Here is a 26,443-nt window from a genome sequence, read left to right on the forward strand (position 1 = left end):
GCCGTGCGGCCCGGCTCCCTCCGGCGCTCCGTACGATGCCGCCCCTCGCCCCGCGGCGGGGTCAGGGCGCGGGCGGCCATCTTGTGGCGGCGGCCCCGGCGGGTTGTTGTCGGTGAGGCCGCGCCGCGCCCCCCCCGCGGGCGGAGCAGCCCCGGCCCCATGTCCTCCTTCTCGGAGTCGGCGCTGGAGAAGAAGCTGTCGGAGCTGAGCAACTCCCAGCAGAGCGTGCAGACGCTCTCGCTGTGGCTCATCCACCACCGCAAGCACGCGGGGCCCATCGTCGCCGTGTGGCACCGGGAGCTCCGCAAAGGTGCGCGGGGGGTTTGTCCGGCGAGGGCCGCTCTGGCAGCCCCTGCCCCGCGGTACCGGGGCCGCCCGCGGAGCTGCCGGTGGGCGCGGCCGGTTCCTCCTCGCGGAGCTCCGCGGGCCGGCCCCGGGAGAAGTTGTTGTCCCGGGAGTTCGTGGAGCCTGGGCGCTGTTTAGCTGCTGTGTTGTTGTTTACTAAACTTTGGGGGGAATGCCACGTGTGAGCGGAGCATTCCGGTGATACAGGCGGCGGTTTTGGGAAGGCAGAGGACGGAGGCACAGCCAGGTGTGGGTTGAGAGGGAGGGGATGCTCAGCTGTGGGCTGTAAAACAAGATGTGTAAAACAAGAGATGTACGAGTTACGTTCCCCTGACTGTGCTCGGGCAAACTTGGAAGTGCTCTGGCTGTTTGGCTCCGTTTTGAAAATTTGGGTTTGGATTCATACAGCTCACCCATTATGGAACTAGTGAGAGGAGATAGGCAAAGAAAAAGTAGAAGTCTGTAAAACTCTTTGGTGTTCTCAGCCAGAAACATTTTGTGCGTGTTTTTCTTGCAGATTAACAAAGGGTGATTTCCCAGATGGCTTCATCCTGAAGTCAAGGGAGCCTGCCAGTGCCTAGTGGAAGGTGTTCCTGCCGGGGCAGGGGCTAGGAGCGAAGTGCTCTTTAAGGTCCCTTCCTACCCAGACCATTCTGGGATTCTGTGTGGATGATGCCCTGTCCCCAGGTGCAGCCAGTGTCACCATTCCCCTGCTGGCAGCAGCACTGTGAGCCCCTTGGAGCAGCTGGGGTATCTTCTATGTGATTGCTGGTTTTTGCCATTTGTAGTTTATTGATGAGTTTTTGGAAGATCTGCCTTTGCCCTGTTGTGGAAATGAGCACCTTTGTTTTCTGCCTTCTATGTGTTCATGGTTGTTTTGCTTGGGGGAACAGTGAATTTCCCTAATTCTAATTTTCCCTAATTCTGGCCATATTGATATAGAATAGATGGTGTCAAAATAGGAAAATTTAGGGTATATTGAAGAAATGTTAGGAGAGTTGTTTGGAAAATTTTTGAGTCTCCACAATAGCTTTCTCCTACAGTTTCATTCATTCTGAGTTACACTGTTTTATTCAAGTATTTTTCCTGAAGTTAATTGATAAAAAATAAACGAATTGGTTTATTAATTTGCTGATGGGTTAGAACAGCTTTTTAAAATTGTGTTTAAAATGTATTGGTTTTTCAGAGCTGAGGTGTCACTGCACAAAAAGCATTAAACTCATGTTTATTTTTATGACTTAATTAGAAAAGAGCAGAAGTGAGGACATTGAGAACTACTTGACTTGAAAGCCCCTGATTCCCTTTGGTAACATGGAAATGTTTGGTTTTAGACTGCAAAGCTATAAACAACTTTGAAAGCCCTGTTAATGACTCTAAGTGAAAGAAATGAGAAATAAATGCAAACTCTCCTTTTGTTTTTTCATTTTCTTTTTCCCCCTTTCTCAGCAAAGTCGAGTAGGAAGCTTACTTTCCTATATTTAGCAAACGATGTCATCCAGAACAGTAAGAGGAAAGGCCCTGAATTTACCAGGGAATTTGAATCTGTTCTCGTGGATGCATTTTCTCATGTTGCCAGGTATGTTGCTGTATTTCTTCAGCTTTCCTCTCTAGGGATTTGCATTCTTGTTATTCAAAGCTTAGTTCAATTGGATTTTGTTGGTTTTTTTAAGTCTAGGGGGTGCTTGTACCCTCTCTGTAGTAGAGATTGGGTCCTGACTGCTTTGTGGTTGGGGACTGTTTAGTGTAAATGGGTAACTTCGTGTGTGGACCAGTCCTTCACAGCTTCACATGTTGTTTGGACTTTATTTCAATTGTTACCTAAAGATCTGGCAGATCTGTTTGTGGGCAGTGGAATTGAGCAGCTGGGTGTGTTTATTAAAGTCACATAATGAATGGTTCTGCCCCATTGTCAAAAGACTTTAAAAGAGCTGATGTTTTGGGTCACTGGGTTCTCACCAGCCTCCTGGTTTGAGCAGTTTCTTTGTGTGCTACCTGATCAGTAATATCCTTGTTGGAGGAAGGAAGAATTTCATATTAAAAGGGAAGAGTGATGCAGCCACCACCTTACTAAAATGCACTGTTGTTTAGTTAAGATTGTGTCTAAATGGCATTATGAGTCCTGTTAGCTCAGCTAAATAACATTAATGCTCTGGGTATTTGCCTTTTTGGGGGGCTGTCTGACTGTCAGAGCACACTCTGAGTGCATTTAAGTGCCTAATGATCCAATTAACCTCCTTTTAATTGGGATGTTATTGGCTGAAACAGCTGTTTAAAGTTAATACTCAGAGTTCAAAACTTGTCAGCTTCTGGGTTTTTTATAAACTCTTATTGCTAATTCTGAATGATAGCAAGTTTCTTCTTTCACAACTTTTCTGCCCTTACTTTGAGGTCAGAATAGTGGAAGACTTCCAGGCAATCTTTAGGTCAAATAAAGGGGAAAATTGGCCACAAGTGTGTTTTGCACAGTTTGTCTCAGACAATATGAGCAAGATTCTCTCCAAATGTTCACATATTGCAATGGGTGCAGTTGCCAGTTTGGAAGATGCTCTCTGAAAACATAAGGAGTGTTGATCAGCTGAACTGTAATGATTTCTCAATCTTTGAACAGAGAAGCAGACGAGGGCTGCAAGAAGCCCTTGGAAAGATTGCTGAACATCTGGCAGGAGAGGAGTGTGTATGGCAGCGAGTTCATCCAGCAGCTCAAACTGTCTATGGAAGACTCCAACAGCCCCCAAACAAAAGGTAAATGCATATTGCTTGTCATGTGTGTTTTGTTCTTAAATTGGTGCATCTTTCACTGGAATTACTGTGAGGAGTTGAGCTCGGAGTTGAGTTGTTGCCAGAGCCGATTGTGGAGATTCTTCAGGACTGTGTTGAGAAGTCTGATTTTCACGAAATCCTCAGTTCTGGTTTGCAGGTGTGCTGTCTTGGGGCTGGCAGTGAGCTTAACTGGGCGTGAGGTCTGGTGCTGCTTGTGCAGATATAGTGCTCCAGGGCTGCCTTTTGGGGTGAAAGCAAGTCAGTCATGCAGGGAACTGTTGTGTCCACCTCAAGTTAAGTGTTCCACTCTGCATCTCTGAGACTGCTCAGCTGGGTTATTAGAGTGTCTTATTCAATACTGTTAGTGCTTTCTTTCTCATATTAATTGTTTTGTTTTCCATAGTTACTGTATTTTATTATGATGTAGCAAGGAGTTTTGAATAATTGAAGTCTGGAATATATGCCCCAGAAGCTTGTCTGGTCTCTTTTTCTTACACCAGCTGATGTCATTTGGAGAAAACTCTAACTTTGCATAATTTAATATCATTAGAACATCACAGATATAACCTTATTACTGCATGAGACCTGTGAGAAACTGAGCATGAGCTTGTGTTTACTGTGCTTTGATTTACTGCTTTGGCACATCTCACCTCCTCTGTAGCACTTGGAGGTGTTTCACTGGTAGTGCTCCAGTGGAAAGAGGGGAGAAGTGGGATGCCTCAACTATGGAAGGTGAGGGTCATTAAAAATCAAGAGTGTTCTGGTTAAAGGAATATTTGTCCACCTTACAGTTGAAGGAAGTGGATGCTCCACTCTTGGAAGTGTTCGAGTCCAGATTGGATGGGGCCCTGAGCAAGCTGGTCTTGTAGCAAGTGTTCCTGCCCATGGCAGGGGAGTTGGAATGAGGTTGCCTTTAAGGTCCCTTCTTTTTAAGCCATTTTATGATTCTGTGAAGTGTCAGTGCCTTCAAATGAGCTGGAATGACATTGCTGCTCTGGTCATATTTTTTTCTATTGCCCACAGAGTTCTTATGGTGTGAGAGAGTTGGTTTGGTCATTAGTAAAAGTCTCTTATGCCATTCTTAGGTGGTGAAAGCAAGGTCTGATTGAGTCAGTATTTAATGTAGAAGTAATATAAAGATGTGAGCTTAAATGAGATCTGTATGTGAAGATATCTCTGGCAGTAGTTTTGTGCTTTTTCACACAGTGCTTTGGGCAGAACTGCTGAATGGATGCTTTAGCAGCTCACACCAGTGCCTTTCCACCTGCCCCTGATTGAGGTATACCTTTTGGAAGATGACTTTGGCAGTTTTTTCCCCAAATGTTGTGAGCCAAAGGGGTGCCCTGACCAAAGGGGTTGTCCCATCTGTATGAAAACAGAAGGACTCTGTGCTCTGAGGGGTGAACAGTCTCTGCATGAACTGGCTCATGTTGGGGTTCCTCTTATCTGGGTGCAGTGCATGAGGCACCTGTGTGTTATCAAAGGCCAGAATTTACACTCCTGATAACCCTGACCTGATTAACTGAGGACTTGAAACTTTAATTCAGTGTACCTGGGTAGGTGTTTCACTTCACAAAGTGTTTAAGTTTGAATCTAAAGGCATTGATAATTGATACTATGTGTTATTTCCTGCTCATTTGGCAACCAGCTGTCACTCAGTGTCCTTTGCCTTTGGCTGGTGGTATCAACCACTTCTGCTACTCTTGTCTTCTGAACTTAAAAACATTTTTACAAAATCAAACTTCCTAAGAGTAACAGATCATTGTCTGTGGGAAGCAGAGTGGAGGAATACAAACCCTTCAAGAACTGCTGTGTGCGCAGCTTCACTTGGCAAGAAACTTAGTTTTTGCCTGGCTAATTAGAGATACTAATGTAATATCTTTTATTTGAAGGAAAGTTCAGGCCTTTTCATGAGTCTGAATGTTACTGCCTTGTCAATTCATGGTCAAAAAGAAACTTGAAAAATTCAGCAGAGTTATCCTGTGGGCTTTTTCCTTGCTTTGACTGGCATGTGTGCAAATTAGCTTCTTGATGGTAAGAGCTAGTTTCACCAGGAGGCTTTATGGATTTCTGAGATAAATTGGTGTTTGAGTTTCTGGTGAGTTGCAGAAGGCTTTTTCGTGGTTACTGTATTCCATTTTCAAACAGGTGAACATAAGCAAGATGGAGATTAAGGTGTCCTGGTTTACAGATAGAACAATTGTCAGAAATGTGGAAAACCATAGTCCAGTGCTCCTCCAAAGCCATTCTGGTTTTCTGGGTTTGTGGACTCCCAAGGTCGACACAGCTGAGAAATAGGAAATGATGGTGTCTCTAGATTGGTGCAAGCTGTGCTGTTAAAATGTTGGAGCTCTTAAGGGCATCTGGTGCTGTTGATAACACCTGGTGCTGTGATAACTATTATTTTCTTTAGCCTGAAGTATGGCAAGAGGTCAGTTCTCTGTTATTTTTCATACTGCAGTGTCTTAAATTCCTGGCCTGGTGGGTGCTTCTCTTTTAGAAGGATGACTCTGCTTGTCTTGAGAGCATCACTTAGAGTTGTGTGACTTGCCAAGGTGCAATGGAATCCTGTATCAATGAGGAAATAAGTCTTTCATGCTCATCAGTCAGTGTTTCAGTGGTACAGTTTGTTTCTTGTTTTGTGAGTAGCAAGGCCTTGGGTAATGCACAGCAATTCAGTTGTCTGCACATGCTGAGTTCCTGCTGTGGAGCAGAGCTGATTTCCCTTCAGAGAGACAGAGGAGTAAGACAACCAGCCCTTTCTAAGCATTGTATTCCCTGGTTTGACTGCTCAGTGGTGCAGCTGACTACCAGATTTTAGTCTTTCAGGTTCCTTAAGGAGATATGCATATGCATGGAAATGAGCTTTTGAATATTGATACATTATTTTATCTCTAAATCTATTCATTAAGCTTGCATTTGCTTTCTCATTAATCTCATTTTTATTAGAATGTTTCTTTTCACAAGCAATAGGGAAGAGAAAAACCACCCATTTCTCTCAAAGACTGGAAAAACTAGGTCTTAAAGATTTGATGTGAAACCCTTCAGGCAATACAGCCGATATAGCTGATGTGTTTTCTTTTTGTTGTCTTTGTGACAAGCAGTTGAAGAAGGTCCTTGAATGTGCTGTGATGTAGGAGTGTGTCACTCTTAACACAGAACTGAACTGCTCCCTGACTGCTTTCATTGTGTTTATGTTGCAAATTCTGGCACAGAAAGTCAGACCTGTATTAAAATATGGAGAAGAACAGAGAGGAGAGCAGGCAGGGAGGCTTCTGAGGGTAGCTGAAATAAAAGCATCTGGACACAGGGCTAGGGTATGGTTTTGGAGCAGCTCAGCTCCGGTTCTGCTCACCCTAGGAGAGGCTGTCAACAAATATATATTGTAATGAGAGCTTCAGCAACCACAAGTAATCTGCCCCCAAAGAGAGAAGGGTTTGGAATGGTTGGAGGGGGTGCTGGCTCATTAGAAGCCTGTTTACCTCTGAACAGGCATCAAGAGCTGAGAACAAAACAGTGAGCACCTGAGCTGGGAAGATCCCTCAGGTGTCCAGCTGACAGGAAAGGCTCATAGTTGTCAGCAAGGCCTTTGGCACTGTAACCTTCCTCAAGCCAGCTGAGATGGTTTGTAGCATAAAAGCTGATGCAGAAATGCTTTTGCCTGTGTCTGTGGACTCTGCAACAGCAAGGTAACAACATCCTGGAGTGTCACTGCACAGGAGTTAGGAGAGCAGTTGTCTGTTGTTTTGGAGAAATGGAGAGTGCTTTGCCCTTTGGAGGCTTTTTGGGAGTAGTTCAGTTTCTGTGAAGAGCACAGCAAAGCAGGAGAGCTGACTTCATTGGGGTTTCTCTGGCTTCTTTATGTCCATGTCAAGGTGGGCTCTTGATTTTCATGGAAGAAGCAGTCTGTATCCTACAAGGATATCTTGATTGTTTTGGAGATGCATTACATTCTGATCAGTTCTGGATGTTCTCAGTGCTTGTTTTTCCCCTTCTCTGGCTGGATTTGACACGCTTTTCTGCTAGTGTAGACTGTGATGGGTAAATTACTCCTGGCTGGCAGATTTTGTAAGTTACCCAGCAAGGTGTATTATAATCTATGCCGTGCTTCTGTTCTCTTTCAGGGGTCCTTTTGCTCCATATGCTCTTGGGTTTGCAAATAAGTGTAGGGGTGTTTTTTTTTTTATTCGGATGAAATTGAGATAGTGTTTCTAGAATTCTCCAGTGACTTTTGCTTAGGTTTGCAGGTGCTCAGCATCACTGATTTCAGAGTGGTTCCAGTCAGACTCACGTGGCCTTGTTCAGATAGAATATTCAATGAATTCTGAATCCTCTGTGTCGGAGTGGTGAGCAAGTATAATGCTGTGTCTTGTGGTAGACCAGTTGGCAACACAGCAGGAATAACTCTTCAGCAATTTGAATCCCAGCTCTCAATTTAATTTCACTTGTGTGGTCATGCATTCGTCTGTTGTTGGCTCATGTTTATCCTCTGTTGGTTAATTATTTTATGATAAGTACATACAAGTGATAAATACTGATGACCTCTTGTGTTGGGCTGGGTAATTTTAATGCTCTCTTTGCCCACTTTCTCATCTGCTGTTCAACCCAGCTTGTGTTTCTTGCAGACCTCAGTGGGCAGCAGCTGCTTTCCTTGTTGATCTGGTACCTCAGTGGCTTGTCAGTCAGATTGTCAAGCACTCGTACATCAGTTGGATACATGCAATAATTGGCTGTCCTTTTTCTAGCCTTTGTTCTATCAAACATTAACAATTCCTTTGGCTTAGGGAAACTTTTGAGTGCTGCTTTGCCTTCCCTCTGACAGACATGTTCGTGTCTGCTTTGGGAAGGTTGTTCAGTTCTTTCCCCGGTGAGCAGGATATAACAGCTCCTCTGATTTCTCACCATTAGAATGAAGTTTTTTTGTATGTCCCACCTGACAAGGCAGGCAAACTCTGCATTTAAGGACAGATCTTTGTTTGGTTCCCCATTAGAATGGGACAGTCTGGTTTTGTTTTAAATTGAGTGATCTTGGGTTTTCCTGTGAATCAAAGTATATACAGATTATCTTGGCAAGACTTGATTCCATTGAATAGATGTTCTTAAGACTGTCCAAAGATTTCTTACAAATTACCCCGTATCTTGTCATCTTTGGTGGCAAGTCTGAAAAATGATCTACCTTCTTTTGAAGGTTCTATGGTTGGATCAAAGGCTTCATTAATACTTCTGACTCATTTATATAAACTGTCTCTTGCCTTTCAAGCTAATGTTTGCCATGCTGAGGTTCATTTAACCAATGCTGTCTTGCTTTATGACATCCCTGTTTCTGAAGTGTTGCAAGTTACCTGCTTGGAGATCAGATCATGCTTTGTCCATTAGTGTTGCTGCTGTCACATCTTGGAGTTGCAGTTTCACAGAACTGTCCTGAAGCCCTTATTTTGATGAAAGAGTGGCAGGTTGAATAACAAGCAATTACTGTGTTGATTGTGGGACCACAGGGAGCATATATTTAATGCAGAAAGATAACTTGAAATTCTTCTGTCCTTGTGTACCTCCACATCATTGCTTCATTTATAATGGTAGAAATCCTCACCTGTACACTCAGTGTTAGCCAGAGCATCTGAGGGTTGAAGTCTGTCATTTATTGACAAATAGCACATGTATTTGTCTTTCCTTCTTTCATTGTGAGAGGCACAAACACATATGAAGTGCACCCTGCTTGTGTATCCTCAGGCTGGTATGTACAGAGATACATGGGGGGGGGGATCAATCTTTTATTACTGTTTTGCATTTGAGTGTTTCGAATATGATGCCAACATTAAAGTCCAGCTGTGGTCATCCCCTAGAGGGCTTAATCATCAGAGCATCCATCTGGTGTAATTCTTTGAAGTAGAGATAGTTAAGGTGGGCAGATCTGGCATCCAAATGAGTTGTTTCTATGTCTTCAGTTGCAGAGGAGAAGAAGTCTTTAAAGCGAACTTTCCAGCAAATACAAGAGGAGGAAGATGATGATTACCCTGGGAGCTACTCACCCCAAGACCCCAGTGCTGGGCCACTGCTGGTATGTGGAATGGGTTGAGCCTGGGAGGAGCTCTGGAAGCCATGTGGCCACCTCCCCTGTGTCACAGCCACAAGGTGGAGCTGACAACAAGTGAAATGGGTTTAGTGGCGAGCTGCAGTTTGGGGTTGAGAAGTCCATGTGAAATGGAACGGATTCCTTTTTCCTACTGCAATAGTGTGTCACTTCTGAGCAATTCCAGGTAGTCTAACCCAAGATCTGAGTAGTGCTGCCAGGAAAGAATCTCAAAGGACTGCTAGGAGAACAGGCCATATTTTAAATTATTTTTAAAATCAATGTGTAGCCTCTAAAATCTAAATCTGTGAACAGTTAATACACAATTTCCTTTTGTAGGCCATATCTTTACATAAGTTATTTAAAAGCATAAAATTTGTTATATTTGTATGGAGCTGATAGGAAAACCAGCATTGAAGACTTTAGATGCTCCACGTTACTGGTGTGGAAATATTTGGAATGAAATAGAAAATCATTGCGGCCATTTGAGGCTACAGAATGAACATATGTTAACCCAGAGCCTATTTGAAGGGGATAAAAAATTACATCATCCATCTGGTAAACTGTAAACATTGAAAAATAAAAATAAATAACAGTTGTCAAGGAAATAAGTGAAAATTTTGTTGTTGTTTTTACCTCCAGATGCCTTGTAGCTTATGGTTTCTTTTGATTATAAACATTATCACTGTTGGAAATCATTTGCAGTTTACAAGGAGGTAGTAAATATTAGGTAATGGACCTCTTTGTTTTTCAGATTAAGAAAATATTTATTTAAAATTTGTTAGTCCTTTCATTAACTTTCAAACTATTGAACTGTAGTTTAAAAATCAGTGCTTGTGTTTATGGTACTAGTGTTCTGTTTCAAAAACCTCCCCTACTTGAGAATTTTTAAAAGAAAAAAGCAACACTTTGTTCTTCATGTTCAGGGAGTTTCTCTGCTTAAATTTTTTTGAGCAAGGAGGAAATACAGCATGTCAGGGATGGTCCTCCTAGAGCTCTCCTCATCCATGTCCTTTTAAAGTTTAGGTGCATTTTGAGTGAATTAATTCAAACTGACACATCTTTCCTCAGTGCACTAAAGCCAGCTGAGAGATGAGCTGAGGGCACACCAAGGAGCCCAGTTCAGTTGCAGAAAGCTGTGTGCTTGCAGGGAGCTGGGTGAGGACAGCCATGGCTTTGCAAAATCAGGACATTACAAAGTTTGCTTTATAGGAGGAGCTTTTATCATCATTGGAATTGATAGTCAGTAGCAAGTTAAAGAATTCTAAACCTTGTCATGATGGAATTTTAGTATAGTTTTATTTGGGCTGATGGAAATGTGGTGCTGGGTGTTTTTGCTCTGTCAGAATGCAGCTTTAGAACAGAACAAAAAGGTGCCTGTGCACTCCAGGGGGGCAAAGAGACTGTCAGGGTTGCTTGGGTGGAAGATTCAGTTCCAGCTTGAGGCAGCACACAGAGCTGGTGGTTCTCTGAGGCTGGTGTGGTCATGTCCTTCTCAGCTATGTCTTAAATGATCACTTTTCTTAATTGGACTGAGAAGTTTCCCCCTGCAGAGTCTTGAAAAGGATGACCCTGCTGTAATTATACAGGAGGAGCTAAACACTGGGATAGTGTAAACTCAATGAAATACTCCTTGTGTTAGGTTTAAAAATTGAAGAAAATATTCCCCAAATGGTGCCTTTCAGAGGTGGGTGAGCTCCTCTGCAGTGACCACATTCCTGGGAAGTGGTTGTGGTTAAGGTTACCTGGTTTTACTGTTGACTCACTTGTAGACCGAGGATTTGATCAAGGCCCTACAAGACCTGGAAAATGCAGCATCAGGAGATGCAACAGTGCGGCAAAAAATTGCTTCCCTGCCTCAGGAAGTTCAAGATGTTTCATTACTGGAGAAAATTACAGGTATGAGACTGGAAGATGAATGAACATGGGTCCAAAGAATAACTTAGAAATCAAAGTGTGGGGGTTTATTTTAATAATCACAATGTGTGGTGGAGTGAATTCCTGCTTTTGTGTCCTTGCTTTGTAGTTCTGGGGTAATTAACAGATAGCAATCCTGTGAAGTAACACTGAAGATTAAACTTACATAGCTGCTTCCATTTTTTTTTTTTTTTGGCTTGGACTGAGGCTTTTGTGCTTTGAGAATGCTTTTTATGCTTGCAAAATCATCAGCATTTTGCAAGAATATAAAAGAAATTGGGCCAGAGCTCTCAAGTGCATGCGTTTGCTCTTAAACACCTCAGCTGTTAAGATATCTTGAAGTTTTATCAGGCTGTGCTGAGTACACACATACTCCTTGATTGATATATTTTCGAGTTCTACCAGACTGCTGAGTACACACATGCTCCTTGATTGCTATGGAAAAGGCAAATTGCTACCCCTGTTAATCTGTCAGTCTTTGTTTAAATTAACTTCTGCAATTGCATTTGAAAAGTAATTTTAATAGAAGCATTTAGAGGTTGAACTGATTTGACTCTTGTTCCTGGAGGTAGTTTTAATTTAGAACTCATTATGAATTATCACTTATTTGGCCATTCATAATCTTAGTGTCCAACTGGACTGTGTGCAATTCTTAGATTTGTGTCAATACATTTGAAATTACTCATATATAAGAGGAATTAACAAGTGCACACTGTGTTTAAAAGTGGAAACCACCCGATTTGTTTACCTGAAGGTACTTCTAACATTTTAATTAACCTGTTCGTAGAGGCTTACTATTCATAAATTTACCTCTCTGCTTTCACTGACATCTCTGCAAGGATTAAATGCAGTCAGTGTCTAAAATACAGCCCACAAAGGGTGTATGTCCTATTTCCTGTATATCCCTGTGATAACAGCCCTTATTTTCCTGTCAAGCCAGAAGTGTATTTACGAACAAGATGTTATTGTGCCTGCGGCTCATGAATTGCAGCCCTTCTGTCAACAATTGGAAGTTCTAAACTTTGTCCTCTAAATCACCCAACGCTTTTGCACGCAGACAAAGAGGCTGCGGAGCGGCTCTCGAAGACGGTGGACGAGGCGTGTCTGCTGCTGGCCGAATACAACGGGCGGCTGGCGGCCGAGCTGGAGGACCGGCGCCAGCTGGCACGGATGCTCATCGAGTACACCCAGAACCAGAAGGATGTGCTCACGGAGAAGGAGAAGAAACTGGAGGTGAGTGCCTGTTCCTGGGGCTGGCAGAACAATTGGCTCACCAAACGCTCGCCCTGGACTCCTAATCCATGGGTTTCTCCCAAGGGACGTGATTCCGGGTCTTACCTTTACTTTTGATTCCGGGTCTTACCTTTACTTTTGATTCCGGGTCTTACCTTTACTTTTGGTTCTAGATTATCTAGGTTCTAGTTGTCTTTATACTTGGAATAAAATGGGTAAGAAAGCATTGTCATATCAGGAGAGTGCAGATCTGTTCTCATGTTCAGTCTAGGTGTTTCAATGCACCTGGAAAGCCCAGAGCTCTATACTTCTTAAAGAAAAATAGACTTGCCTAACACATACCTTATTTTGTTATGACAAAATTTCAAAAAATTAGCCTTTTTCAAAAAATTAACTTCCTTTTGCCATAATTAGCTGAGGTTTTTTTATGCTGCTTGGGTTTTTTGTTATTTTCCTGATGGTTAGGTGTCCTTCATCTGCCTCCTGAGCCCCTACTTGTTTAGGGGAAGCAGTTTAAGCCAGATCTTCTGCTCTGCAACCTTTAACAGCCACTTACCCACAGCTTCTGTGGTGCAGTATAAATGGGGCTGGTAGTGAAAGACAATGACTTGTGTTTCCTGTACAGCTTCTTTGAACAGGGAGGGCAGGACCCTAAAACAGCCTGGGGCTGAGCTGAGCCCCCCTGCTCAGGCTGTGCAGCCAGCTGTTTACAACTGTTTATCCGATACGTGCCTTCTCCATGGAAGTTCTTTCGCAGCACGTTGTGGGACTAGTGAGGAGTTTAATTAATGGCTGTGGTTGTATGTCACTCTGCCATCTGCTAAACTGCCCCTTGGCGGCACATTAAGGGCTTCTCTGCACCGCGGTGCTGGTGATGAGCAGCTGCTGCGGGGTGGGATGGGAGGGGACGTGGAGGACAAAATCTCCTGGAAGGAGACTGAGCTGCAGCAATTGCAGTCTCTGTTTACTCTCATGGCAAACCTCCTCCTCTGACAGCTCGGCAACATTGTTCCCAGATAAAATTCATTTTCAGTGTTTTCTTTGCCTGTGTTTATATTGGAGTTTCTCAATGCCTTGTGACTAAATTTCTTCAAGCATAGCATCAGTCTTATGACTGAGTCAGAAAAAAACACTTTTAGACATGGATACAGATGATGCCATGAAACCAAATGTTGTTTGGCAGCTGATTTATTTTCTGTGGAAGTCTTGGGTCAGGTTTTGGAGTTTCTTCTTGCTTAAAGAAGGACACCTATATATGTAAAGAAATACATAAATGATAGACATACTGCTGTTTGCAGTAAATAGGTAGCAAAATGCTGCACAATAATATTTTAAAAGGCCCAGAACAATTCACAATTTTGCGTCAGTTTGAGACTGTGAAACTGAGAAATCCATAATGACAACATGAAATTAAAATTTCTAATGCATTAGCTGAAATGTTGTGACAATTGTGGAGGTTTTTTGTTTGGAAAATATCCTTTTGGTAAATAGTGTTACTTGAAAATTGTAACTCTGGCAGAGGCAGAAATGTAACCCTGAAAATTAAGTGTTTTGCTGGTTGAGTTGCTTTGTTAATGATAGTAATCCTGCTGATGGCAATGGGACAGGCTGCTTGCAAACTATTAGGTGTAAATGCAGTTCTTCACTACATTAGAAAATAAAGAATGATCCTATTTAAATATTAGGATCTTATTAAGTATCTGTTTAGGTTGGCATCTTTGTCATTCTGCCAGACAAGGTGGCCTCAGTGCTGTAGCAGTCTAAACAGAGTTGCAGGAAATGCCACTCCAACAGTGAACATGAGGCACGATTGATATTCGTGTCAGCTCTCAAACCTCAGTGAGGGATGTTGCCTGATTACAGCGTTCCATTGTTCTGCCCTTGTAGAGGGTTAATAAACAGTGGAAGATGCTGGTTACAGATAAGGCAGGCCAGATCTGCTTATCAGTTTTGTTTGAGTCTTTGATGTTCTCACAGTATTGATAAGCCTGTATTTTTCTTTGTAGTGCTAATAAGCATTTTACTAGAAGGATCTGAAACTTGTAACAATTAAAAATGTATTAAAAACCAAAACATTTACTCAGGCAAGGTCTGAAATGAGAAAATAACTTAAAACAATCTAATTTTACATATCTACTCATTGTAGGCTTTGCTCTCTTGAAGTCTCTTTTCCAGAATCTTTGGTACTTGGAGTTTTTCCTCTTGTGATGAGGAAGTTTCCTCTAAGTTTCCTGACTTAGATGAGAGGGTGTGTTTGGATGGAAGATGGATTGTTTACTTCACCATCGTCCAGCCAAGGCTGTTGGTTAGGCAGAGGGGCTTCTGACAGAAATAAAAGTCAGGGCTATATTTTAAGAGATGGAGATACCTAATTTGGAAATTACTCTGGGTGTTTTTTTGTATTTTATTTGCTCGCAAAGTCTTTCACTGTGACAGCAATGAAAGTAGCTAATCTGTGTCTTTTGGAAAAGCAGCTTTTGTGGCCTAAAAAGCTGCAGTTGTTTACTAATCCTGTTAATGCTGTCCCTCATGAAACAGCAAATTGTCAAAACATACTAAACTCAGTGTGTTTGTGAGCTAATGCTCAGAATACTCTGCATGTCAAACCCCTGTGACACAACTCTTGTCATCAGTTGCAGTAAGGCTGTTAAACTGAGGGACACTGCTGAGGAACATGGCTTTGGAAAAGAATTACACATCAGCATGGACACAGCTGGCATGAGTAAGAATTGAAACAGCAAGGGGCAAGGAAGCACTGGTGTTTGAAGGGAGAAAGCTGCAGCAGAGCCTGAAGATCATAACATATGGACAAACTCTGGTTTTAGGGTAGCAGTGGAAAAAATCAAAGTGTAATAATTAGGATTCCTTTTTCCTGGGAGTGGTGTTGTGGTATTTTGACTGTAGTCTAAGAGCACTTAAGAAGATAGATTTTCTTTAAATCTATCAGTCACTAAAATCAGCTGGCCCCAAACTGATACTAAAGAGCCTATAACAAGGCTTATATTTTCAAAGGTAAGTATTCCTCATGTTAACTTCCTGAAAGGTATGGGGGATACTGTCATTCAGCAGCTGAACACTGAATTTCTTTTAAAATGGTGCTTCATCTTGCTCAGCAACTGTGGGCTCGATACTGCAGCTGTAGTTTGATCTTCCATGCCGAGGATAGATCAGATGTGGCCTGGGCATTCACAATAGCAGATGACAGGAAATAAAATCCACTTTCAGACAGGTGTAGAAGCAGGAACTGTTGTTTCTATAAGAATGAGATGTGTCCTTGTATCTCTCAGTAGTATTGAAGTTCCAATGGCAGTTTCCTGATTTGTGTTATTTTTGACCATTGCTGCACCATTACAATTACTGAGCACAATCAGCTGGGGAGGTTTTTTGTCCTCCAGCACCTGAGCCTGCAGAATTTCAAGGAGAATTGTCTTTTGAAGTCAGAGCATTCTTCTGGAATGCACAGCAGACAAAGAGGAAAAAAAAATCCAGGGAATTAGTTTGTGTAAAATGGAAATGTAGTGGGGAGAACACCCCATGTTGGTATACCAGGCAGCTGTAAAATGAAGTCAGATAAACAGATGAGACTGGAAGAACCAAGGAAATGGCAAATTGTGTAGAAGCTTCATGGGTAGCTGAAATAACTACTGACAGTAGGAAACCTAGAGTGGGTGGAGGGAGGGTTGTTTTAATCTGATGGGGAGAAGAGACAGAAAAAACAGAAGACTGTGAATTTAGAATTTTTGGTTTGATGTGCAGTCAGTGAGGGCAATTCTTCCACATACCTTCTGTATCTGTGTTGGTGAAAGGTGACAGGAGGAACAGAGTAGCACAGGCAGTGTGGATGGAGTGATGTATGTACTCAAGTGTGTGTTTACATGTCTGCAGCTATAAATATAAAGATCCACTTTAGGGGAATTTAAGATCCAGTTTAATGGAAGTATTCTGACTCTTGGTTGCAGCTGAAAAATTGTCCTGCTGAGAGCTCTGGGGGTTTTTAGATGTTTGTGAGTTTTAATATTCATGGCTTCAAGGCACCTTTAATAAGGTGTTAAAGCTGTGCCCACACAAATTTGCAAACCCTCTTTGATAATGCATCTCTGAGGGATGAAGTGCATTCTCACTTGAGGTTTTCTGGACTGCCCAGCACTACACATTTTCTTGAAATACAATTTAGTTCAGTGGGTTAATAGGCAATTTATTGCTGTGCTGCTTCCACTGCCTGGGTCTCTCTGGTGTGTCACTGTTGGCACGGCTTTGTGGCTGCTGCTTCCCTCAGACAGGAATTCTTGGGTTGTGTGGTATATTCATTTCAGTGGTTTAGACAGTGAAATAGCAGATTAAATTTTAGGGTTCCTGCTAGGAAACAAAACTGTCAGTATTTGACATGAATGAAGTAGCAGGAGCAGCTGTGGGAAGCAGCAGCAGAGTGGGGTCGGTTCTGCGACCCTGGCAGGGAGATCCTGAGCTTTGGAGTACCCAGACAGTGTCAGACCTGGGTCTGTAGGACCAAACTGGTGACTAATGGGGCAAGAAATGCTGGGCTGTGCACCAGTCCTGCCAGCTGTGAGCCACTGGTGCCTCTGGGTGTGGGGCAAGAGCACAGGCTGCTCTGTAGGGATGTGAACTGACAACTGCAGGCAGTGTAGGTTTGTTGGGCCATGTATGGCTTGAGGCAACTGCTGTGTTTCTTTGCACAGTGGAAAGATACAGTTCCTTCACTTTGTAGGTGCTTGTAGATATTTATAGTTACAGTAGTGCTGCAAATAGAATAATACTAAACAATAAAAGTGAATAAAAATAATACAATATTAACATACAATGTTTTTATGCATTTTACTGAAGTGAATGAGTGTATGACCACTCCCTTGCTTAGCTAGAAAAGCATTAAGATGCTTGGAGAGGTGAATGTAGCTGTTGGCTTGTGCCCTGGATGTTGATTTTTATGGTGAACATCAAATGTACTCCCCTCAATGTTTATTTCTGGAAGGGTATTTGGCAAATGGAATGATGATTTGTGGTCATGATAGAGTGGCAGCAGCCTGGGCTTTTTCTGAGAGCTTTTGAACATTGCAGAGGTTGAGGCATTCCCAGCAGCTGGAGAAATGCTCTGTGGAGGCCTCTACTGCTGCCTCTTCGGTTGTCCCAAACAAAGAGGAGAACAAGGAAATGAGTTACGGTTTGAGAGCATGTAATTCTGCCACGAGCAGAAACACCATCTCTGCTGAAGTGTGATGAATGATGCCACAGAAGAAAGAAGCCTTGTCAAATTTAAAAGAGCAAGACTGAACAAATTTAAGGTTCAAAATGAACTGAAGACTCCGTAAGGAAATATATTATTCAAGCTCTGATTCCTGGACTGCATCTTTCAGATAAAACCTCAGATTTGCTGGTTTAGTGCTGCTGCAAAATGAGGAAACCTGGTTTCACTTTGCTTTTGAGGAAGGTTCTGATGCAATGAGCTTGTGGAATGGCAGAAGTTTTCCTTTCTGTTCTTTTTCTAGTGGCTTTGTTTTAAAAGTACTTTACATAGGTTAAGTGGCAAGGAGGAGAAGGTAAGCAATACCTAATCAGCCTGCTGCAGTACTATGGTATATTTAATGTTTTTAAACAGAGGTTTTACCTGAACATATAATCACATGGCTGTCAGACCTCTCACTTCACTACATACTCTTCAAATTCCTGCTGAGCCTCTGATGCATTTTTCCCCTTGTGGTCTTCTGCTTTCTCACAGCTGGCTCAAGCTGCATCATATCAAAACTGCGCCTGACCAGCTGCTCTTCCTGTTCATTTTCCAAATTCTCACTAATGCTTAGCTAGATGTTTTTTCAGTAGATGCAATTGCTGTGATGACTTACAGCATGTTCCTGCTCAACCCTGCGCAGGAGAGGACGTGTCCAGTGCACACTCTGAGCCAAAATAAGCTGAAATCTGTGCTGTGGAACGTGACAAGGTGAACCAGGCCATGCAGCAGTGCTCAGGATGAATTTCCTGTCATGTTGATTACAGTCAGTTCTATAACGTTCGAGCATGGCTGCTTTGGAATGAAACACTCTGTCAGCTTCATTCAGTGGTGGTTAATTCTGATTTTGCATTTGTTTCAAGGACTGAGTATCTAATTCTCTTGGCCACTGAGGATGTAGAATGCCACACACTGAAAGGAAATGTTGATTAGCAAAAGCATCCGTGTGGCACAGTGCCAGTTTTTTCCTCTATCATCCTGAACCTCCTGCTTGCAGCAGAGGTCTCATTATTTTGTCTAAAAAAAGCAAATAGCATCCAAATACTATTAATCTTAATATAAGCCTACTGAGCAGTGAGACAATTAGCTCAACACAGAGTACAAGCAAAGGCCTCGGAAAGCAGCAGCTTTTTAACTGGACTTTGTGTTCTTCAGTTCCATGGAATAGAAGGACCTTGTGGAAAAATCTGCAAGGTGCGGTTTCCAGGCATGTCATGGGCTACATGAAAAACATGGTTTCCCATAAAACCTGCTTCCAGAGCCCTGTGTTGCAGAATATGGCCAGAACTTGTGGAAAAAGCAAAGCCCTCAAGCTGGAAGGGGGTTCCGTGTCTCGGCTGCTGTGCGTTCTTGAGGGGAGCAGCCAGCATTCCCTGTCCCAGCTCTGCCTCGTGGTCTCTCCACTCCTGGATAGCTCTGCCAGGAGTCAGCACAGCATCTCAGGCCCAGAGGGATGGAGAGGGTTAAGCATAGAGCAGACAGTTTTCTACCATGCTCTGTGATGTGTATCCAATCTGTCCAGTAAGTATTCATCTATTCTAGGAAATCTTGGTTTCTGGATTACTCCCTTAGTTTCCATTCCTGAATTTAGCGATGGTTTCCTGAGCCAGTTTTGGTTTGGGGGCTATTGCTGCCTCTTCCTTGTAAGAATTTTTTTCTGTCTTATTTTTTCAGTTTGGTTTTTAGCAAGTAGGATTTAGGCCTTTGGTATTGACTAGATAATGCTTGCATTTACTTATTAGTAAAGTGGAATTACTTAGAATTGAAAAGATTATGGTTCTCAAGATGACTTGATGTTTACTTTTTGTCAACATATGCATACAAAAGTCTCTCTTCAAATTGGGAGGATGTTTCTGATAACTCGGTGTTCCATGTAGCCTTCAATGTAGAGTATCCCTGAAAATAAGGACATGCTAAGAGCAATATTTTCCTAAACACTTGAAGATGTTAACTGTGAATCTGGAAGCAGGTTGGTGCTGTTCATATGCAGAAGAATTATTCCTAAATCTGTGTGTTTGCCAGCAGCAGTGTGGTTTGGACACATCTTGGTGGTTCTTAATTTGTCAGTGTGTTTTATGAGAACTGGGCTGTCAGGCAAGGCATTGGCAAGATTCTCCCTCCCCTAAGTAACTCTCCTGGGGAAGGAATGTTATTTGCATCTAATATAACTCTAATGGTCACGCAAATCATGTTCAGCTCAAAAGCCATCACATTCCAGTCCTGACTGTCCATGAGAAGTGATGGATCCTGGTCAGCCTATCAATTTTGCCCTGAAAATGGCAGGACATTAGTCTTTCTATGGAGGTTGTACCTGGTTTTATGTAATTGTTTTATGTGGATCTATAATTGGATCCATAAACCCATAATTGTTTTGTGTGGATCTTGGCAATCCAAGCGATATTTGAGTTATTTTCTTGGCTTATGCCTGGAATTTGCAACTTCTTTTTGTCTTCACTGCCCATTTATCAGTCCTGGAGGACTTGCCAGCTGCCTTGCCCTTCTTTTTTTTTTTTGGTTCCTATCTTGAGTGGGAATTACTACAGAAGAAAGAAACACCTGCTGATACTGACTCTTGACAGTTTGGCATTCTTGAGGAGGAAGTGCTGCTCATTCTTTCATGGCTTGATATCCATCACTCCCTGACAATGTTGTGAATTATGGATTTTAAAATATTTTTAAGATGGTCTTCTGTGGATCTCCGAGTCCAGCCTCTTCCACCTTCTCTCTGCCAGCATTTGGAGCTCAATAGATGTTCCTGCTGTCTCTGCTGTGTGTGCAGGATCTGGTGTGCTGCTGTCTCCATCTCCAGCGCTGGGGGTGTGCCAGCCCTGAGCTGAGCACTCTGGGCACTCTCTCCCTATCCCCAGGGCTGGCTCCCATGTTCTTTTGGAGAAGAATCCCAAGTGTTGGAATGCTGTGCCTCCATGGCATCCCTCTTTATCTGCTGCTGCTCTCTATTAATGCCAAAGAATCTGGGTGTTTGTTTTGTGTTTTTTTGGGTTTTTTTTTGTCTTCATCTCATGAGTTTCTTGACTTGTTTCTCACTTTAAGAATTCCCAGAAATGTGTGCACACACAAAAAGTGTGATTAGGGATGTGGGTGCATTCTTTTTTTTGATCCTGATTCTCTGTCTTTCATTAAAACAAGACAAATCCTCACAAAATTAATATGTGCACCTTGAGGTGGTTTGGTTTTTTTTGGTTTTTTTTTTTGTTTGTTTGTTTGTTTTTTTGTTTTTTTTTGTTTTTTTTTGTTGTTACTGTTCTCTAGGCATGAGAACAGCACCCTGCAGTTCGTGGAGCTGGGAGGGCTTTGTTTGGACTTGATTATTTCACTGTATATCCTGTGTATGCTAACAGAAGTGTTTGGTTATATTAACTCAATGAGCCTCATAAAGGATTTAAGTTTGAAATAGGCTGTTAAAAGACATTCCTGCTTGCTGCTGGCAGGAAATTTGTGGGATACACTTACACAGCCATTGCAGGGGTATCGGGAGTTGTTGCGATTGACGGCTGCTCTCACTGTTCTAATTCAAAATAATGAAACACAGAGAGTGTAAACTCCTTGCTTGTAACCCTACAGGAACTGCTGTGCTTTGATGTTTGGAGAAGGTGAAGAGAATTTCCATCACTGAGAAGGTTAGAAAGTCTGGATTAAAGTTGTAAACTCTTCAGAAAGATGTTTTGATTAAACATGTGCCTAGTTTCATTTGATCTTCAGAGATATAAACTTGTGATCTCTTTGCCAAGTAATTAAGAAATGAAAAGTAAATTGATATTCTAGCTGGCTGTGTGGCAGTCTGTTCTGTATGTTTTTTTTTTTTTCTTAAGCTCATTGTTTCCTGCATTCTGGAGGTGCCATGAAAAGTAGGCCACATGTAGTTGAGTAAAGACTGGCACATTCAAAAAAAATTATGTGCTACTGGAGTTTTATTCCTTCAATTGCTGTCTTCTCTGACTTGAATGTATAGAATGTATAGAATCTTACATGAATGTATAGAATCACAAAACTTTGAAAATTGCATAAGCACTCTTTAATTTGTCTTCTGTATTGGATAACTTGGATGTGTGCTGGGCTGCTCATAAGTGGCCTCTCACCAGAACTGACCAAGGTACAATTTGTTCTTTCTTCCATTTTCAGAGTCCAAACTCCTCTCTCTCCTCATTATGAACAAAAGTCACTGGTGTCTCTGAGACCTGGGGGAATTTCTGCGCATGGATAGGGATTCCTTACTGCACTTTTCCTACTCAATCCAGACCTCATTTGTGGAAAAACCACTTGCAAGTTTCCTCTTTGGAGATTTTTAGCTTGCTCTTTTTTCCCCTCTGTAATAAAATCCTGAAGATGTTCATGTCTGTATCCAGTGTGGATGTGCCTTTCCCTGGTTTACATTCAGTGATCCTACACATGTTTCCATGGTGTCCCTGCCATGCCAGTCTCACGGCACAGCTGCTGGGGTTGTAATGTGAGCTCATAAAGGAGGGCCTGTTTGACAACCAGAACTTGGGTTTGATTTAATGGCTTGAAAGGGGGAAATTGGATTAATTAAGTGTTCAGAATTGATCAAGTTCAAGAGCAATGAGCATTTTGGCAGCATAGTAATACCTGTGGTGTGCCTTAGCCTGTGGCTTCTGGCAGTGGAGGGGTGTCAGGAATATTCTGGCAGCAGCTGGGAGTCAGTATTTGGGGAAGAACACAAGGATAAAGCAACTCTGCATTGACACTTCTCTCAAATGCTCTATCAGGCCCTAGTGTGTGCTGGTTTGGGGACACTTTACATGTAAAATTAGTAAGGCAGGGCAGGGTTATTAGTTTAGGGATGCCAGAGCCTGTGGGCAGGCTGTGAATTTGGGGCAGATGGCAGGGTCTGCAGTCATGCCAGCAGTTGCCCAGAGCGCCAGGGCCTGGCCACCTTCTGTGAGTTTTCACCTGGAAGAGACTCCTGGCTTAACTAATGGCACTGTTAATTAACCTGTGCTTAATCTTTGTTCTCTTGTCTCTCTCTCTCAGGAATACAAACAGAAGCTTGCTCGGGTAACCCAAGTGCGCAAGGAGCTGAAATCTCACATCCAGAGCCTTCCAGACCTGTCACTGCTGCCCAATGTCACAGGAGGTCTGGCACCTCTGCCATCTGCTGGGGACCTGTTTTCAACAGACTAGAACAAACCATGTGCCCCAGTTTTTGTTATTACCAGCAGAAATAAGAAGACTGGTGTTGGCTCGAAGTCCAGTCTTCCAAGATCTGCAGTAGGAAGGAACTTGCAGACCCTGCTTTGAACCTCTTGGCTGCTCGTACTCACCCTCTGTGTGTACACTGGCTCACGTGAGGGGAGGAAGAGGAGTGAGTTTGGTGAGCTCTAAAGGGAGTGGGGGTGGTCTGTTTAGGCAAACTTCTCTCATCTTTTCCTGTACTCTTTAGTTGCTGTTTGCCCTTAGCACTTGTTACCTCCACAAAGATCACGAATCATGTGCACACATACCTGGGAAGCTTCCAGAGGAAGGTTGACTATGCAGCATCTTCCCTCTGTACAAATATTGTATTATTTCTGAATAAGTCTCATCTGTTTTAGTTGGGTTTCTGAGCCTCATCTCTGGGAGCAGTGGAATGGCTCGTGAGCCTCGTGGGGATGTGTGTGCATGCAAGTCCTGTGCCACGTCAGGGGAAGCATCTGCTCAGCAATGGTACAGGGAAAGATGTTTTCCTAAACCTGCAGTTCCTCATAATGCTGTGGCCTGATGTGAAGGTAGTTCCCATTTGGCATGGATATAAATTGAAGTCACAGGCAATAAAAATAAACAGCTTTTCTTTGTGAATTAGAGGTAGACTCATAACTTACACTGTGCTGAGCAAAGCAGAACTGAATGTTGCCTAAGTGGGAGTGGAAGTAAATTTTGTTCTAGCTACCTTAGATTTATACCACATTTTTCCTCTTCATTATATGAAATCAGATGGTGGTGGAAGCTTTGATTTAATGACCTGAGAGGCTGGAATAGTGTGTGGCAGCTGCTGGTGTCCCTGTGACAGGCACTGTTAGGTCTGCTCTCAGGATGGTTACACTGAAAACCCAATGATATAAACTCTCTCTGTAGCTTTAGTGAAGTTGTCTGATGCACAGAAGTTAAATGTGGTATAAATATTTATTTATATAGAAAATAGACCCATATATATGCATATATCCTGTATGCACATGTACCCTGTCCATGCATGTAGATATTAGAAGGATGTACTTAATTTTGTGTCACAGATTGTGAGTTGATTTTTATAATCAGGAAAAGTGTAAAAAACAAAAAAGGTAAATTTAAAAAGCTCTTAATTCCATTATGTTGCTGGCTAGTGTTTTAGCTGCCAGGGGTGTAGTTACATTTCAGTTTGTGTGTTAGGTGTGACAAGCTGGTGTGACACTCTGATCACTGAACCATTCCAATCTGGATACAATTCTCTTTAAATTTAGCACCTCTCACTATAAAACAGGTTCTGTTTCTGGAGACACTTGATCTGGTAACACAGGTTTTGTAAGACAGGATGAAGTGAGCTGAGATGCTCTCTCTGTGCCTCCCTGTGGTCTTGAGCTGGTGTCAAAGCCAGGAGAAGAAAATGCAGAAATGCAAAGCTCGTTCTTCTCTGCATTCATGTATTTTTCAGGCTGTTCAGTAGCCCGGTCAGCATTCAGTCACAACAAACACCACCACAGCATCTTTTGATCATTCAGTTGTTCAGAAGCTCACGTCCTTTTCCTACTGACACTTCCTTTTGTCTTTTATAATGCTCCTTGCACCCTCACTGCCCAGCCTAGAGATGTTTTTTTCTCTTTAGTTTACAGGAATTTTTCCAATGGCAGAACTATGTGTTCCCTGAGTCGCTTTGACTCTGCAGTCTTTTATGGTCTGTACTTTAGATTAAGCACTGTACATTCTCTCTGCTTTTGCCAAAAATGAAAAACAAAAAAAAACAACAAAAAAAAAAGAAACCACCAACACCAAACTTCAAGAACCCAAACCAAAAGACTCTTTTCCATCCTGATTCAGCTCACAGAGTTACCCCGAGGCTGTTAAACCAAGTTATTTTGAACATTGATTGAATGTGTATCCATTATAGGACAAAAACTGTCAAAAACTGATGTAGACAAATGTGTTGGCTTCTCACATTTGTGTTTTGGGCAGATCTGTGAGAGAGTTGTCTGTCTGTTTTTTTTATTTTTTAATTGAAATGTTTTGATTTTTTTTGAATATATGCGTGTGTTTTATTTTGCTTAATTTAAATGAAGTCTTCTAGTTTTTAATTTTATTTGTTTTACTTTTTGGGCAAAGGGCATCTGGTGAACTGGGTGACATTTTCTGAAGGTTAAACAGATTTACCCACAGTGTGTCTTTTTTAACAAAAGCTTAAATCTGTATATTAATTGACTTAGGAATTAATTTAGACATATAGGCTGCCATTTGACAGCAGTATATTCTGAAATGTCTCATAGATATCTATTTTTGAATAAAGAGGGTGTCATTGAACAGTAGTGTCCTTACTTCTTTCTGCAGTGCTCCAGCACCCTGTGGGTTTTGTTTGGGTTTTTTACCTTTCTGAAGCCCAGGCAGTGACGTGGGGAGATCCTTGTGTCAGTTTTCCATGCAGAGTGGATACGGGGGATTTCTGTAGGACATGTCAGTTGTTACTCTGGGAAAAATACAAATAAAAGCCAAACCTGGAATGGGAGAAAGGTGCCTCCCTGCATGAGCACCAGGAGCTACTGTTCCAGAGGGTCAGCGTGATCAAAGCCTCTCAGCTTTGGGGGTCTTCACGTTGCTCTGGGAGTTAATTCTGGAGGTTTTGGGGAGGTTTAGGGGTTCTTCAATTAACCAGTCTGCAACAGCCTCTGTAGGCAAACAGTGATTGTTTCATATGCCCTGGAGAGGAACTGCAAAGCGGATTATGTTTTATACTGATTTACAAATCTTCCCTAAAAGGGACTATATTTAGCACTGCTTTCACAAAGCCCTGCAGAGGCTGGGCAGTGCTGTGGGAGCAGGAGGGAGCTGGTGTGGGTCCTCCTAGTGAAAACCACCTTTGTGTGGTGTTGCAGGAACTAAGGTGGGGTTTTCAAAGACATAAATGTGACAAGGTACTGGCTGTCCTTCCTTGCCTTTGCAAATCAGGTTTTTGTTATTTTTTTTTTTAAGAGCTGGAACAAACTTCTCCAAAAATACTTGACTGTTAGGCAGCTGCCTTTGCAGTTCAGTACCTCAGTGCACTGGTGTGCATTCCCTACTGTGTAACCAAGGAGTGGCAGCTTATGCACCTGTACAAGGTGAGGAACTCACTCCTGACTAACAAGGAGGTTAACTGTGAGATCCCAGGTTGTGATGGTGATGAGGAAGGGCTGGCAGAGCCTTGGAGTGGTGGAGGCATCCTGTGGGGGGAGGGTGGGTAGTTGTGCTGCCAGAGGTTTGACCCAGGGCAGGCTGCTATGGGCTTTGGTTTTTTGGGGCCAAGTTTTGATACGTTCCCTGGTCAGTTCCAAACTTTATCTATATTTATCTCTAGGATTAGTTAGAAAAAGTATAAGCTGTCCCTAATGCTCTGAAAAAAAAAATGACCTGGTAAAACACTTGGATGAAATTTCACAGCAGACTTGGCGCCAGTCTGTTGGAGTGAGGCTGAATCACACATTTGCCAGTGATGTCACTGGCTTTAGGGATGTGCCACAGGCATCCTTTGCCTCTTTCTCACCTGCTGGAAGGCAACAGTAGGTAGAAAATGTGTTCTTTATTTTTATTTTCAGTAATGGCTTCATGTAATGACATTTAGGAAGAAGTTTAATAAAGGCCAAGGGCCTCACAGGCGTTCATGTGTGCTGGAGCAGATAGAATCGTGGTCATGCTGGTTATGT

General features: G+C 42.5%; 1 protein-coding gene across 3 annotated transcripts; it reads left to right on the forward strand.

Annotated features, from left to right (window-relative positions):
• Positions 1–29: 29 nt before the first annotated feature.
• RPRD1B (regulation of nuclear pre-mRNA domain containing 1B) lies at positions 30–25,067 on the forward strand. 3 transcript variants are annotated; one of them, XM_053958330.1, is made up of 8 exons: positions 30–310; positions 1,792–1,921; positions 2,954–3,087; positions 9,051–9,163; positions 10,948–11,074; positions 12,150–12,325; positions 21,147–21,202; positions 22,575–22,659. In XM_053958330.1, the coding sequence occupies exons 1-7, from the start codon at positions 160–162 to the stop codon at positions 21,177–21,179; spliced, it is 864 nt and encodes a 287-aa protein (XP_053814305.1). In that variant the 5' UTR covers positions 30–159; the 3' UTR covers positions 21,180–21,202; positions 22,575–22,659. The 3 variants fall into 3 exon arrangements, with proteins under 3 accessions (XP_053814305.1, XP_053814304.1, XP_053814303.1); XM_053958329.1 differs by lacking the exon at positions 22,575–22,659 and adding an exon at positions 21,705–21,923; XM_053958328.1 differs by lacking the exon at positions 21,147–21,202 and having other exon boundaries at positions 33–310; positions 22,575–25,067.
• Positions 25,068–26,443: the final 1,376 nt, after the last annotated feature.

This window comes from Vidua chalybeata, chromosome 17 (genome assembly GCF_026979565.1).
Source record: "Vidua chalybeata isolate OUT-0048 chromosome 17, bVidCha1 merged haplotype, whole genome shotgun sequence".
Lineage (NCBI taxonomy): Eukaryota > Metazoa > Chordata > Aves > Passeriformes > Viduidae > Vidua > Vidua chalybeata.

Coding starts and splice junctions, on each gene's coding strand:
- RPRD1B (XM_053958328.1), top strand. CDS start 160: ATGTCCTCCTTCTCGGAGTCGGCGCTGGAGAAGAAGCTGTCGGAGCTG. Junction 3,088..9,050: donor CAACAGCCCCCAAACAAAAG/GTAAATGCATAT, acceptor CTATGTCTTCAG/TTGCAGAGGAGAAGAAGTCT. Junction 9,164..10,947: donor CCAGTGCTGGGCCACTGCTG/GTATGTGGAATG, acceptor ACTCACTTGTAG/ACCGAGGATTTGATCAAGGC.